The sequence below is a fragment of the Homalodisca vitripennis genome, chromosome 3 (genome assembly GCF_021130785.1).
Source record: "Homalodisca vitripennis isolate AUS2020 chromosome 3, UT_GWSS_2.1, whole genome shotgun sequence".
NCBI lineage: Eukaryota > Metazoa > Arthropoda > Insecta > Hemiptera > Cicadellidae > Homalodisca > Homalodisca vitripennis.
Window position 1 is genome coordinate 156,077,385 of NC_060209.1, and position 16,364 is coordinate 156,093,748.

A 16,364-nucleotide genomic window follows, 5' to 3' on the forward strand; every position below is an offset into this window, starting at 1 on the left:
AGCTGTTAACCAAGGGCACTAACATAATACATAACAAAGTAAAGCTTACTTCCATTCCTAAACTGCACAGAATCTTACCATGCATTATATCGTTAATTGCTATTGTCTTTGACTTAAGGATTCCTCCACACTTGCCTAAAATAGTTCAGTGAATCAACAGATTGGAATAGCTTTGAGTGACTTTCAATTATCTTAGGAGTGTTTAGAATATCGTAGAAAAAGAATAAGTGAATATAATGTCCTGTTTTTTTAACAAAAAATTGAGCGCAGAAGCTGCGGATAACTACTAGTTCAGATATAAATCCTTTATTCCAGTAAACATGCCAATCTCACTTCAATTTTAGTTCCACAAAACACAGTTATTTTCATCACTAGGTGCATTCAGTTCTCTTAAAAAAGTGTTACAACTAATGTCTTTTGTCTACCTCACTGGACAAACAATTCTTTTGAGGGATACCCTTAATTTACTGTTTAGTTCAAATCCTCACTCAGGGTGTTTCCCAACTGATTTGAAGATTAGTAAAGCTGTTTTAATTGTAAGAAATTGAAATTTTATAACTTGAGGCTGATATTGATTACTGAAATTTTTGAAACATATTTGAGAAAATGGTACATTTATGTATAATGTGAAATCGATTGATTATTTCTGTGTTGCAGTACATTCATAAAGTTCCTCATTGTAGTGTACTACTTGTTTGAAACTGCTTATATAATAAAAATATGTTCATTGCAATCTGGGTTCCATCAAAAAAAGCTCTCTACAGTTTCCACTGTTCCTTTATTTGTTCAAAAAGCATTTCCATTAAGATGAATGAGCGCATCTTTCCTCTCTTTTAGGCTTTTGATGTAGCCGATATCAAGTATATGATATAGCTATCTAGATATTTGTTTTCTTCAGAATTTATTAAAAATTTTGTTCAACATAGTCCATGCTGGTCACTGGATGTCTCGGAGAATATTTTCCGCCAGATAGCAACTTAACACATCTCTCTTTATTAATTAATCATTGCATTGATTTTGTTTTAAATAACAATTTGATTAAAATTCCAGAACATAGCTCCAGCAGCAGAAACTAAAATGAGTTAAAATGGAGGAAATTTAACATACACATTTATAAAAATTCAATTCTTTACTGTGGTCTTAAATTATTTAACTATCCATAATTATGACTACATTTGGTGGTAAAGGCATTTTAGTGTTTACATGAAGTTCTTGTGTTTATTTTAATATTAGCCTAACATGTACTTTATAATATTTTGTAACAATTTATTAATATTTTATTTGTAGAATTGATATAGGTACATACAACATATTCTAGTGTGTAAAATGAAACATTAAGAAATACAAACTTCAAATCATATATTATTTAAAATGCAACATTTCTTTGATTTGGTTGTGTACTTACAGTTTTTGTGGACATTTCATTAATATATGTTACAAAATAAATTAAATAGGTTATTGCATAACTTCCGGTATATCTGAAGTTCACCGCCAAAGGATTGAAAGTTCGTTATTTTATTTTTATAGGTAGGTCACCTATAAAACATGTTTTAACACGCAACTAATTTTGTATGTGTTTTAGACAATTTTTGTTGAAAAAATACAGTAGAATTTTGACAGTATCAGCTAAGTAAGTATAATCTTTCTAAGAAATATAATATTGAAAAATATAAAAATCAGTAAACTAAATGTTTTTTACTACGACCACTAATCGGCATTCATTAATAACACAACTAGCCCCAAAAGTAAAACCATTTGCTTTATTGGATCACCTGATTTTGATCCCCGGCTCAGTCGGTCACTTCACTGCTGCGATTCGTTCAGTTGAACCGGTACAGAGTTACTGAGCCTTTCCACTAGAGCATGTTATACCGGTCTTCGTGTTGATCGAACAAAATGAACTACTGAATGTAATGACCAAGTGAACGAAAGAATCCGCTTGTAAAAAGTGTTTGAATAAAAAGACAATTATTTTGGCAGGTGTCTATAGGAAACCACAATTGCACGATTTAGAATTTTTAAATAGGCTAAATGTTATTTTAGAATTGTTAATAAGAAAGGAAAATTATGTTATTGCTGGAAAAGACTTTACTATTAATATCATCATCATCATCATCATCTGACGTTTCCGTTATCACGGGTCGTCGTACACAGCCTCCTCCACTGGAGGAACTATTAATATAGTTAATTCATTTTCATCTGAAGTTAAGAATTTAAAAATATTTTGAAAAGTCCAGTAGTGTATTATTTGGTGGATTTTCTGACTAGAGTAACGGTTTCAACATCAACCTGTATGATGATGAAAATGTTATAACAACCATTAAAAGATAATAAATAAAAATATTTGGTTTATTAAGAACTGTGAGATCATGATAGCCAATTTCTGAAACTTTCAGTGGAAATCTAAAAAAACTAAACTAATTAAACTTTGCAAAAAACAATATGGAAACTTTTATTAAATTATTGCAAAGAGAAACTTAGTCAAATGTTTATAACAATAAAATAAATTTAAAATATTTAACTTTTTTCAAAATTTTTTACCTACTATTAATCTTGTTTTTTGAAACTAAAAAAAGTGTCTAGCAAAAAATCAATGGATAACTGATTGTCTAAGAAAGTCACTGATTTGAATCATAAATGGTCAGTTGCCATGTGACATTGAAAGGAGCTTTCCGAATTAAGATATTGGTATTGGGTAGCAGGATGGTCAGCATATCGTACAGCTGTGGCAGTAGCAACATTTCCGGCACAAATCCCATCTTGGTAGGCCTCAGGATCGGGATATAATCTACTGAAGTCTTCTGTGGAGTTTGAGTTAGACTATTGCCTGCTGTGTTGTTCAGGACCAGATGGTTCCGTTCGTCGATCATAACAAAGTTTGTGAATTTAAGCAGCTCTAGTGTTACCACCAAGACAAAATCTTTCAGTGTTTTGTTCAGACTACTTACACCCTCCAGCACCAGGCTGAAGGTGGCTGCTACCTTGAAACACAAAAAAACAATATATAAATATCTTTCTCATCAACATAAAAACTACAGAACCACTATTATATTTTAAAATATTTATATTTTTCATGTGGTAGCCATTATTACATAATTACAATAGCATAATGATTTAATTTTCCAAACAATTGATTTTAACCCCGCAAACAATACAGTGTAAGGGAAATGGTAAAAAGAAATTGTTATTCACTAGATAAATGAGAAAACATAAATTATCAAGAAAAATCACTGTATTAAGAGTTCATTTTTAAATTTTTTAAATTTGCAAGCCTAAATTTATAATTACATTGTGCAACCTGAAGAATTCTTGGGCTTTCAATTAAATGTTGAAATACATCTGTAAATTTAATAACATAATTCAAACTATCAGTACTTATGGAATCCATTTTGGTAACTCCTTTAGTATAAAACCTATAATCGTAGAATGCAGGACAAATTAATGATCAGCCCCAGAATTCATTAGGATCAAGTACATGAATTGGTATTAAGGATTGAATCCAATATAAATTGGCAATCACCATAAAGTAGACCTAATCATATATATGCATTACGTGTTGGGCATTTACCAATAAAAATATCTTTATTTGTTTTATATTTATATATATATATATAGTAAGTATTTTTGTTTTATTTGTTTTTTATTTGTTGTGTTTCTTGTTCTCTTGATATTTATATTATGCTTCCTGAAGATGTGGGTATCAAATCCCACGAAATATAATTAATATAGAAGCTTTATATCTTTGTTTTCCATTTAAATAAGTGAAATAGTATATATATATATATATATATATATATATATATATATATATATATATATATATATATATATATATATATAAGCTTTATATCTTTGTTTTTCATTTAAATAAGTGAAATAGTATATATATATATATATATATATATATATATATATATATATATAAGTAGATATGAATATGAGGGTTCTAGCGCACTTTTGGGACAGACAGAAAATCAATGTAAAATACTGTCCATTGAAACCATAAACAAATCTGAGAAATCAAACAGGAAAATCACGAATGTTAAATAACCGAAATCTATAGCTGTTTTACTGTTCATTGTAGGCTTCTACATTTATAAGCTGTTTTAAATGAAAAAATCCAGAAATCTTAATGAAAAATCTATAAACGGAAATAATGAAATTTGCTAACATTCGCTCAACAGAAAATAAGACGATTTTTACTGAATTTCTTTAATATCGTTCTTAATCACATCATAGGCTAAAAAATTTCTCAGAAACCACAACCACATAACAAATCGCGTTTGTAACAGCATTTTGAAAATCCATATTGATAATTATATCGTTTCTTTGAACTAGAAATATTTGTCAAACTCTTTGTTGTATCAATGACATAAATGGGTCTATTTGCTATAAATTCTTTGGGGTTGTAAATACATTTCCATATTTTTGTAGTAAACTTTCTTAAAATCTTGATACATCTGATACATGATTCTGAAAAGACCACCGGAAATGTTTAAATTTTGTAATTCATCTGGATAATAAGAACCATTCAATTTACTCTGATATTTTTTTTACATTCAAACTATCAAACTTTGAAGGATTTTTTTCTTGATTATTCTGTCTATCTGTTTGAAAACCAATGATAACGAAACTTGGGATTGAAGATATTTCTATAAATATTTGTGATATCGAACGAATAAGTTGTTCCGGAAATACCTTTTTGCTCAATACATTGCCAATCTAGAAAATTAAACGTGATGTTTTTGAGATTTTATAATTTTCATATCAATCAACTGAATTTTACTCGTGGTTTTGTAATCAATCATCGGAACTCTAATGAAAAACTCGTTAATTGTAATTTTGCCATCAACAGGCATAGCATTTCCAGTTTTGCAGTCTTCAGAATCACATTATCGTCTTCAGCTCTTATGAAACTAATGTAAAATCCACCTTATATAGATTGGAAAATTTACATTTTCAAAGAATCCTAAGCCGAAATGTGCTAAATCACCGACCGCTTCAAATTGTCCAAATTTAAAAGTTGATTCAAAACTGTTTGAAAATACATCACTTTTGGAATAACAAATAGTTCCTTTAATTGTGCTTAATTGGCCACAGTTTTCGACTTCTTCTATCAATTTATTGTGTTTTCTTACTTCAATCTAGAAAATAAAAACGGTATAAAATTATCGATTAATCTAACATTATCAGTTCCAAGATATGCTTGACCATCTTGTTTTGTTAAAGTTCCAGAAATATAAAACTGGAAGTTAGACGAGCAAAAATTATCTCCAAAATCAATATTAAACTCAGTTTCTTTTATTCGGTTCATTCAAATGTTGTTTACTAATTGGATAGAAATTTTTAAACTCCGCCCTTTCAATATCGCCTGAATACTTTTTGTAGTCCACCATTTAATAAGAGAAAATTTCAAAATTCTTTTACGAAAATTTTAGTCATGTATCAAGTGGATAAGAAAAGATAAAACTCAAACTATTATCTACATTTTGAATAATTTGTGTACCAAATACGTCAAAAATATTTTGTGAATCCATATTTATTAAGCAATAATTTGTTAACAACTTCTTTAAAATCTTTACCATTACTCAGTTCATTCAAAACAAAAAAACACATAAATGACCACAAATTGGGGGATCTTTATAGTCTTGAATCTGAGAGTCATTGTAGTAGACGCTTGATTTTTTCAAATATTTAATCAATTCTATAGGTGGTTTTGTCCTCAATTCTTCCATACGAATCAAAATAACATGCATTCTTATCATATTTTATAATAACAAATCCAATGCGTTCCACTTCCCATAATCGAGTCTAAATTCACAATTCCACATTCAAATTTCTTAACTTTTTCAGGTAATGTATCTCTCATGAAGATTTCCTCTAAAATGATTAATATTTTTGCAGATATTCTTCCAATTCTCCGAATGTTAAAGGTTTAAATTTTTTTTTCAATGTTTGATTTCACGTAATTCAAAGTTTTTTCATCTAATCCAGATCCTGTAACATCTTCCAACTCTTTATCTAACCAATTTAAAATGTTTCGAACAATAGGAATCACATCTTTTTTAACGATTGGAGCAGCTTTTACGAACATAAGGAACAACATTTTTAACAACTGGAATATTTTCTCCAAAATCTAATAAATCTTTCAAAAAGTCCACCATTTTTAAGTTCTTTCAACTGATTATAAGAAAATTCTATTCTGGTTCCTTTATTGTTTTTCTTATGTTTTTCGAGTTTATTGTATTGTCTATTTGTTTAAAAATATCTTATCTTCGCCAATTTTTTAGGTTGATCTATTTTAAATTGAATACTAACGGGTATTTTTTTTTCTTAAAAGCGGATTTTATTTTTTTCTTTCTGATTTTTACTGAAATTTACGTTTCACCTCCATTTATATAAGTTTAAAATTTCAAGTTCTCTTCAATTCCCATTCCTAGTTTTCTCTTCAAAAACATTGCTCCAACTGTTTGGAAGTGCAACAAATCTTTTCACCTAAACTAGCATCTTTTGATAAAAATCGATCCATTTGCCTTATCTTGCAAAACTTTATCTGCGATATGTCTGGAATTTGTGTCTCTATGTTTTGCATAAAAAATATCGTGTTCCATAGCAGCTTGATCTAATTTATTTATACCAGTATCTCCTCTTTTTAGTCTTTTTTTCGAGTTTTGTGCCAGGCCCCAGATACTGATAAGTTGGTACGTGTAATTCAAAAGGTAAATTGTTGATAAAATCATTCAAAAGTCCACTACCCTCATCATAGATTGAACTTATTGCCGGCAAAACTCGTTTTAAATATTTAATTCCATCAGGTTTTTTCAATCATTTCGTCAAGTTTGTTCGAAATAAAATCTTTAATCGCTTTCTTTTCGTTCAAAAAATTGTTGTTTCCAGCCTTTTCTTGAGCATAAATATAATTTATAATTCCATCGAGTTTTGTCAAATCGTCGATATATCTGTACTCAATCTTATTATCACTGTATTTTCTCACACCTGATCCTTCGATTCTTTTTTCCCAAATTGGTTTAATCAAATTGAGATATTTTTTACCTTTACTTGACTTTGGTTTCTTAGTTGATGGATCATTATTTTTGTAAATTGAATCAGATTTCCATAAAATTTTCAGTATACTTTTTCAAGTCTTCTTCAGATATAAAAACCGTCTTTTGGAACATCAGTGCCTGTTAATAATCTCCATAAACCTTGAGTTCCTTCATATGTTTTTTCATTAATAATGATATCATTATGCTCAAAATTCACGGCAAATTTCCAATCATAAAACTTTTCTTTTTTCTGTCCCAATACAAACCAAATTTATCATCCTTTGCTCTAGGAAGAAATTTTTTACCAATTTCACCAATTATTATATCCGTTGTTCCAGGACTTATTGGTTCAACTATGGTAGAGTCTTCAATGATTCGAGGTCTAAATGGTGTTGAAGATGGTAATTTTGGCAATTCAAACTCAGATTCTTGGTATCGAAATATCAGCAAACTGTCGTACAACTGGAACCAAATTCATTAAATTTTGATTATCACTTAAAACATTTTCAATTTTTGCCCTCAACGTTTTTTTATTGCAGATGTTACAGGTTGATTAATTTTTGAATAAATTCTTGTTCTTTTTCATCAATTCGAATCTGTTCTTTAAATTCTTTGATTAATTTCTTTTCTATTTGATCAAGTTTTTTCGCTTCTTCAGAAGTTACGTTCGCCATTTATTTAGGAAGATTTTTGAAACGTGGAACGTAAAAACGTGAACGTGGAACGTAAAACGTGAACGTGGAACACGACCGTGAAACGTAAACACGAACGTAAAACATGAAACGTGAAACGTAAACACGACCGTGAAACACGAACGTGAAACATGAACGTGAAACATGAACGTGAACGTGGAACGTGAAACAGATTTACCGTTTTTTTTCAGTTGTTTTCATAATGTAAATAAAAAAGTAAAGATAATGTAAAAATAATTGTAACAAATATTTTATCAAGTAGATTTGTCAGACCACTGAGCAGCATTTATATTGAGAAAAATTTATTCAAATACTTACCATTTTTAGGCTTCAAAGTTAGATTAATAGTTTAAAAAATCCGTAGTCTTCCTTCCAAATTTTATCACACAGCTCATTAAATTGGTTAAAACTCATATCAGATCCCACATAATTGTTATAAATCTTTCTCGAATAGTGATCATCTTGCTTAAAAATACACAACATATTCAGATTATTTCTTATAACTTGTTTATCAACCTTTGAAAAGCATTGAGAAAGATAGATACAAGAGATATTTTTGTGACGAGACATTACGAAATATTCCTTAATAACGTCTTGATTTTCTAAAAATACAGTCATCGAAAACGATTAAAGAATTTGGTTTACACTCGCTTAATGGAACTATGTCCTCAGAAGCATTATAAAAATATGATATTTTCTTACTTAAGTTCTTCTCAATATTTTCAAATCTTTCTTGTAATTTTTTATAAGCGTCCTGTTCTAAGATTTTACTAAAGACGTACAAATTGGAATAAGGAATCAACCTATTGTAGATAAAATTCAATAATAAAGTTGTTTTTTCCACATCCACTTGAACCAACAATTAACAATCTGATTGGTTGATCTTTCTTGTTTTCTTCAAACGTTTGAAGTTTTATCTGATCTTTTTGCTTTAAAAATTTCTCCATTTAAATAGAAGATTTTCATCTTGAAGCAACGCTTGCGAAAATGAAGCTGTTCAAGTTGACTTCAGAAAGCTCTAAATTAGTTTTAAACTTGGAACATCCTATACACTTAGAGGAAGAATCAAATTATTTTATCGGTTTTAAGCGGTTTTTATTCTGACAATTTTTGTAATAAATATTAGTGAAAGTTCTCCTTATTGCATAGGATTTAGTGAGAAGAACATAACAAAATACTATGGTTTTTAAACAAAGGATATTATACTTTCGATCAAATAAAAAAATTCCCTTAAAAATTATCTAAAAACATTCAAACAATCAGATAAATCTTTAAACTTTGACGAAAACAAGTTTGAAATGCAAAAAAAATTATCTCTCTAATAAAATTCAAATAAAATCACCAGTAAGAATAATGTTTTCCAGCAATTATTGTAGATTTTATTAGGGTTTGTTCAAGAAACTATTGAGCCAAATCAGGTATATTTAGGAAATAAAACGCCAAAATTTAGACCGGTTCGATGTAAATTGAAGTGCACTGCAATCTCGTTGAACCTAGTTTTTTGAAAATCATACCGAACATTTACACAAAGAATCTGAAATTTTGTACACTTTTTTCCCAAATGTTGCTTATGATCAAAAAATCAGTGAAAAACCGAATGAAATCGATTATATTCCAATTAGAAAAAAATATTAAAAGAATTCAAAAAATCGTTCTAACTATACAAGACTCTGAGGGAAATTTATTAAATAATGAGAGTAAAACAACAATATATTTAAGATTGTCGAAAGAATGATGAATCAAGGGTGGGAACGAATCGTTCTTACCTTCAAACTTTCCAAAACGAGTTGATAATGATGAATAAATACCAATACTTTTATCTAAAAGATAAGGTGGGCTATAAAATAGCTTACCTTCAAACTTCCAAAATAACACTGTTTTCGTTAATGAATCCGGACTTTAATTCTCGAAATAAAAATTACTAGTTAAATTTCTTTTCTATCTAAATGGAGTCAGTTGTAGACCTACTCAACAATCAACTTATATTCAATAATAAAGACATTGTAACGATTGTAGACGAAAACAATGTAATCTGGTTTAAGGCTAAAGATGTTTGTGAAATATTAGGTTATGAAAAAACAAAAAACGCAATTAAATTAAATGTTGATGATGATGACAAAATTCAATATTTTTACTTAAAAAACAAGGGGCTATTCGAATGGCCCCTTAACAATCTTCATCCCTGTACTGTTTTTATTAATGAACCAGGTCTCTCAAAATAAAAATTGCTTGTTAAATTTTTTCTATCTAAATGGAGTCAGTCATAGATCTAAGAAATAATCAACTAAAATTCAATAATAAAGAAATTTTTAACAATTGTTGACGAAAATAATGAATTTTGGTTTAAGGCTAAAGATGTTGCAGAAATATTGGAATATAACAATACAGAAAAAGCGATTAGAAATAATGTCGATGAAGGTGACAAATCTCAATACTTTTATCTAAAAGATAAGGTAGCCCTCGAGGGCCACCTCGCAAATATTTCACAAAGATACTATTTTCATTAATGAATCAGGACTTTATTCGTTAATTTTAAGATCTCATAAAATAGAAGCAAAAAGCTTTCAACAATGGGTTACGAGAGATGTTTTACCAAGCATTCGTTAAATTTGGTGTGTACAAACTTGAAAACGAAAATAAGCAGTTAAAAGATTAAATAAAACAGTTACAAATTTCAGGTCAAATGAAATCCTTGAAAATAGAGAATCAAGAAATTGCGAATGGAATTAATGAAGAGAGATATGGTATGTAAAGATTTTTTGATAAGAAAAAACACCATGTTTTTTTGTGTTAATTAAGAAAGAATCACATTGTGGGAATGGCCTTATTATGTTATCAAGCTCAGAAACGAGAAATACCAAACCGATTAAATCAAAACATCTAAAAATAAATTATCCTGAATTAGAGATTTTGTTCATTGATGACGAACCAAAATTCTATCAATCTCTACAACCAAATGAAAGAATCTTTGAATATTTTATACAACGAAATCATTTTACTACAAATATGGCAGAATCTCGGAACTGATTTATAGAATATCTAAATTACACGATGAAAATGTTAAACTCTTCGAATTATGATATTTTGTTTTGTAAATGTCTTTTAAGACTATAGAATTGTTTGAATTTCCCTTCCGCATACGCAATGAACTGGTCCAGCAAAGATTTCTCTAATACATTCTTTACAATATGCTTGTTTTTTATCTTTACTATAATGCCAATTGTTAAATTCAGAAATATTCTTAACTATTTTACAGCGTGTGCATTCTTTCTCTTCTAAAGTTAATTTTTCCATTTTATCATATAATTCTTTTCTATATATTTTTTCACAAGCCTTACAATAAGCTTTCTTTCTAATCTTTACTATAATGTCGATTGTAAAATTCAGAAATATTCTTAATTTCTTTACAAATGTGACACTCTTTCTCTTCCAAAGTTAATTTTTTTTTATTTTAATCGTATAATTCTCTTGCATATTTTTTATGACAATCCTTACAATAATAGTATAAATCCATCTTTTCTAAGCTTATCTTTATTGAAATTCTTCAAAATCTTTAAATTCTTTGCACCTTGAACATTTCTTTTGAGCCTCCATTTATATAGAAAAAAATCTTTGACTTTCTCAATTCATATTCATAAAACTTTCCGGTTATTTCTTCATTATTTAAATCTTTTATACTATAAGTTACAGGATCTGTGTTATTAATTTGATAAATCACAAAGATTTCTCTTGACCAATTGTTCTTATATTTGTTCGAAAATGTTTGTTTTTTACTAACAATTCTTACATGATCATTGACTTTAAATTTAGTTTTCGTGTGAATTTCTGGTGGAACATACTTAAAAACCGACTCTAATAAACTCTTTTTTCCTGCATCTTTATCTACGTCTTTAGGCTTCATTTTGATTGTGCTATGAACAGTATCGTTTATATTTCTTTACGATTTCTTGAAGAATATCGATCCATTTAAAGTTTTTATTAATATCAAAAATTACTTTCATTCTCTCATTTTGAGTTCTGTTATATCTCTCTACAATACTTGATTTCTCTTCGTTTTTCAGTATGATAAATTCTTAATGTTGTATTTTCTCAAAACAATCGTTAAATTCTTTATTTTTAAACTCTAAACCCTTATCTGTATGAAGTAAGTTTGGGAGGTTTGTGATTGATCCTTATGGTATCTTTTACTATATCTTCGAAAGCTTTTGAAATATCCTTGCCGTTTTTTTCTTTTGATAGCTCTTGACCAAGCATATTTTGAGAAAGTATCAATAACATTTAACATATACTTAAATCCATCATTTTGATCTGAATAGTTTAGACATTATAACTAAATCTGCTGCCCATAAATCGTCAATTCCTAATGTTATAATTTTTCCTCTTTTTAAACTTCTTTCGTACTGGTGCATGAATTTCTCTAGCTTTCAATCTCGATTCTTCCATATTCTTAGATTCTTTCTTTACTTGTTTTTCATTTGGATTCTTTATAATTTACTCTTATTTGTCTTACATATTTTGAACATTTTGCTGCAATTCTATACAACCCGTTTTTGAGTTTGAACGATTTTAGAATCTATATTTTTCGTTTTTTTCTTGCATTTGTGGCAGTGAATCAAATCATCTTCCATTTACATGTCAAAGTTTCCAAGTTTATTTAACTCATCTAATATATCAGATTTTGCTTCATTTTTATAGCCATAAGGTACTGTATCGATCTTATTTTCTAGAACGATTCTCTTATCATCTTTAGCGTTTCAGTGCTAACTTGTTTATAGTGACGGTGTACAATTCATGTTTATAGCTTTTTATTACAGTCATCTCCCTAAATTCTTCTTTATCTTCAAACAAACATCTCTTTAAGTTTTCGATATTTAATTGTTTTATTTACAACGCTTCTCTTAATTCCTTTACACCTAACTGGATTTTTGTCTAGAATATTTGTACGAGTACATCTTTGATCTTAAACCACAAAATTCTTCTAATATCTCGCCGTTCAATTCGTCTTTGAATTTCCCTATTACCTTCTTATTTTTAGTAGTGAAACATTCATGATCTTTTGGATAGTCGCTCGTATCGAAATCATCTATATTTTCTTTAATAAATTTTAAAGGGATCTCCGTTTCAATTCTAGGAAATAACTGTCTGTATCCATGTAACACAGATTCAAATCTGGATCAAACTTCTTTAATTTGTTGTAATAAAACTCGTACATTAGCAATTTTGAGAGGTCGAGAACTGAAAATCCTATGTAAATCGGTTTTTGTTAAATTTAACCTTTTGTTTGTACATGTGACTCGCTATAACAGTTGTCGTCAAAGATATTGAAACATTTGAAATTCGTTTTCTTAGCTTGTTTCATTGAAAAAATTCTTCGTTTCCTAGTTTAATATCACATCTATTTCTTACATTTTCCATCGATTTTCCAAAAACCGAGTTGTTCATAAGCTTATAAAAGTCCTTCTCAAAGTCACTTATAGCCTTGGTTCTCATACTAGTATTAAAATCGATATATTCTTTCATGAAAGGTTTCTGATCAAACGCAAAAATAACCCTATTCACAATGTTTTTAAAATCATACCTTGTTCTAGATAGAATTTCAAATTTCTAGAATGAACAACATATTCTGTTTTGTTTAAAAGAGTTGTGCAAAGTTTGTTGTTATAATGTTCTGGAGCAAGAGGTAAATCTTTGTGATGTTCATGCAAATTTGTTGGATAATTCAAGATCAACTTCTAAAATATATCCATAATCTTCGTCGCCCAGTGAGTTCCAAAATTGTTTCTTTCCATTCTGCTGTTGTATACGTTTTAGGATCCATCCACTTGATTTCGTTATATGGTAAATTTTGCATAAGTCCATACCCATAAAGGTTGTTTTGCATCGACGTACAACAAATAGTTTTCGGGCTTTGTCTTATCAAAATCTTTTAAATATTTGTTATTTGCTTTCACATATCGTTTAATACATTGAGAAATGCCTCCGCGAATACCTTTTTTCGATCATCAAATACATATTATAATCACTAATTAATTGTAATTCTAATATTCGTTAATTTTAACATAGCATCCCATGCAAGACTGGGAGCTGTTAGATAGTGTGCTGGATCAAGTTTATAGCAATTTAGGCAAATGTTTCTGAAATTTTCGAATATATCGGCAAGCAATAAAACATCTTGAATGTTATAGAGATCGGAGTAATTTCCTAGATTTTTTACTTTTAATTTGTTCCATACATTTAAGTAGTGTTTGAAAATCTTTCTCAGATATGCTCTCATCTGTCAAAAGTGAATAGAAATCTTGAATTCTCAATTCTTCTGTGTAATCAAGTTTTTTCAATACTGTCGATAAATTTCGTAAGGAAATATGCCCTTTTCCAGATAGAATTTTAAAGATTTTCTTCTTCGTCATTTGGTTGTCTATCTAGTATTGGCGTTTCAGACCATCTTGTATAAAATGATTTGTATGTTTTGAAATCATCTTTTTTGAGGTTTTTAGCTACACTTTTCTATAGACGATGCCATAAATCTGAACGTATCTACGAAAGAAAACTTGATGTACTTTCTTGGTTTATCATCTTCAAACTCATATCCATATCCAGAATTTACAGAATAATTTATATATTTCTCATCGGTGTTTTGCGATCAAATCAACGTTTCCATACTGTTTTGCCAACTCTTTTATGTACAAATGAGAATCATAATTTGACATATTGTGACAGAAAACTGGAATATTTTGAGGGAAATTTGAGATTCAAGTTACAAGATAAATGAGCTGAACCTCTAAATTTACCTGATAAATGACAATGATCTCGTACTTTTTTTCTTGTTTTGATTATCAAAACCATCACATTCGCAAATATGACAAACGTTTGCATTTTGGTATGAAATTTCTTCTTCTTCAGTCAATTTCATAGGTATTTTATTCTTAGAAATTATACTTTTTAGCTATGTATTTCGATAATTTATTAAGTTCTTCAAACAATTTTGCAGGAACATTTGGCAAATCTTCTTCATTTTTTGCTCGATAACATATCGGCTTGTACATACGATTGGTCACATTAGACACTAAATATAGAGTAAAACCATAAGGAATGTGCTTCTGAATCTTGGTTGTAGTCGATCTTTGAGGATTATTCTTACATGTCGGTATTTTCTCTAATATACTCTCAAAATCCATATAAATAACGTACGGATGGCTAAACTTCTTTTGATAATTAGTGAATTTAGTTGTTTGACCAGGAAACGGCATAACTGGTTTACAAACTTCATGTTGTTTACAAATTCTAAATGGTCTGTTAAATCTCCAGATTTTGTAGAAATGGCTTAAACATCTTCTGCATAGAAATTTTTTATTTTTTACACTTAGATAACTGAGAAAATACAAGTTTGTTTAAATCTGTTATCAAAACATAATGAGATTTTTTCATCTTGTTTTACATACAATAAATTGATTTCTAATTTGGCGTCATAAACTTCTGAAATTTGCAACGGAACAATATTGAGTTTTTCATCAAAACTATAGACATTTACAGACATTTTCGGATAATTATACTTTGCTTTACTGCCTTCGTTTTTCAAATAATTGTATATCTTTTAAAGACATAGGATAGTCGAACCCAGAAAAATATCTCGTCATTTACAAATTTTTCATATTGTTTTGATCTTTCGCAGTCTCTTTCGGGTTTTTTTCAATAGCGCATCGGATAGAATAAATAAAGCAATAATCATCTTTATTTTTGATATTTATACAAGCTTTCTTATCTTTGATTTTTCTTTGGTAAATCGATATATGAATCCTGCGTTCATAAATTCGTGTTTATATTAAGGCTCAAAATCAGTTGTTTAACAGCGTTTTAATGTCCATCCAGAACCTCGATTTTTGGATGATTTTGTCTGTTCTCGGATGTGTTAATTTATTAAATTGCTTAGTAATAAAGTCGTTTTATGTCAAAGATTTCGTCTGCTTTTATAGTAAAGTACATTGGACAAGTTTGTGTTTCACCGTTCACTAAAGTTCTTTCATATTCGCATTCCAAAGAGAGATAACCCTTCATATTTTTAACATTTTCTTGAAATTTTCTCGATTAAACTCTTAATTTTCTGACCGCATAATTGATAGATATATTTGTAAATTGACATGGAATTATCGTTTTAAATTTGTTAAAATGTATTGCTTGAAAAGACCGTGTATTGAGGATAAAACTTCTACATCAATGATATTTTCAGGTTTCTCATTAAGAGTTTTGTCAATTTCTTCGATCATTTCAGACTTAGTTTTTATCGTTTTTGTTTCAATGGACAATTTCTCAGCGATTGATTGAATTTTTTCATCTTTAAATAGATTGAGATCTTTTTTACTTTTCCTTAAAATTTTCTTTAGTTCACCGCAATTTTTCTATATTATACATGTTTTGGTGATCGGCAATTTGATTTTCTTTAGCCCAAGTCTTCAAATAATTTAATTCTTTTTCATAAATATCTTTATTTTTCAGATGATTCTTTGACTTATAATGTCGGGTAAAATGATGTTCAAAAACATCTTTTTTGCAGTACGGACATGATACCTTTTTCCTCTCCATTTAAATAGGGAAAATTTCTTAACTATGAATTTGAAAAAGTAATGATTTT

General features: G+C 28.8%; 1 protein-coding gene across 3 annotated transcripts in view; it reads right to left on the reverse strand.

Annotated features, from left to right (window-relative positions):
- Positions 1-1,110: 1,110 nt before the first annotated feature.
- Positions 1,111-16,364, reverse strand: part of LOC124357691 — a 48,030-nt gene continuing 32,776 nt past the window's right edge. For all 3 annotated transcript variants that reach the window (XM_046809685.1, XM_046809682.1, XM_046809683.1), the window contains one exon: positions 1,111-2,981. In XM_046809685.1, the coding sequence (XP_046665641.1) occupies positions 2,619-2,981 (363 nt within the window). In that variant the 3' untranslated portion in view covers positions 1,111-2,618. The remainder of the gene's footprint in view (positions 2,982-16,364) is intronic.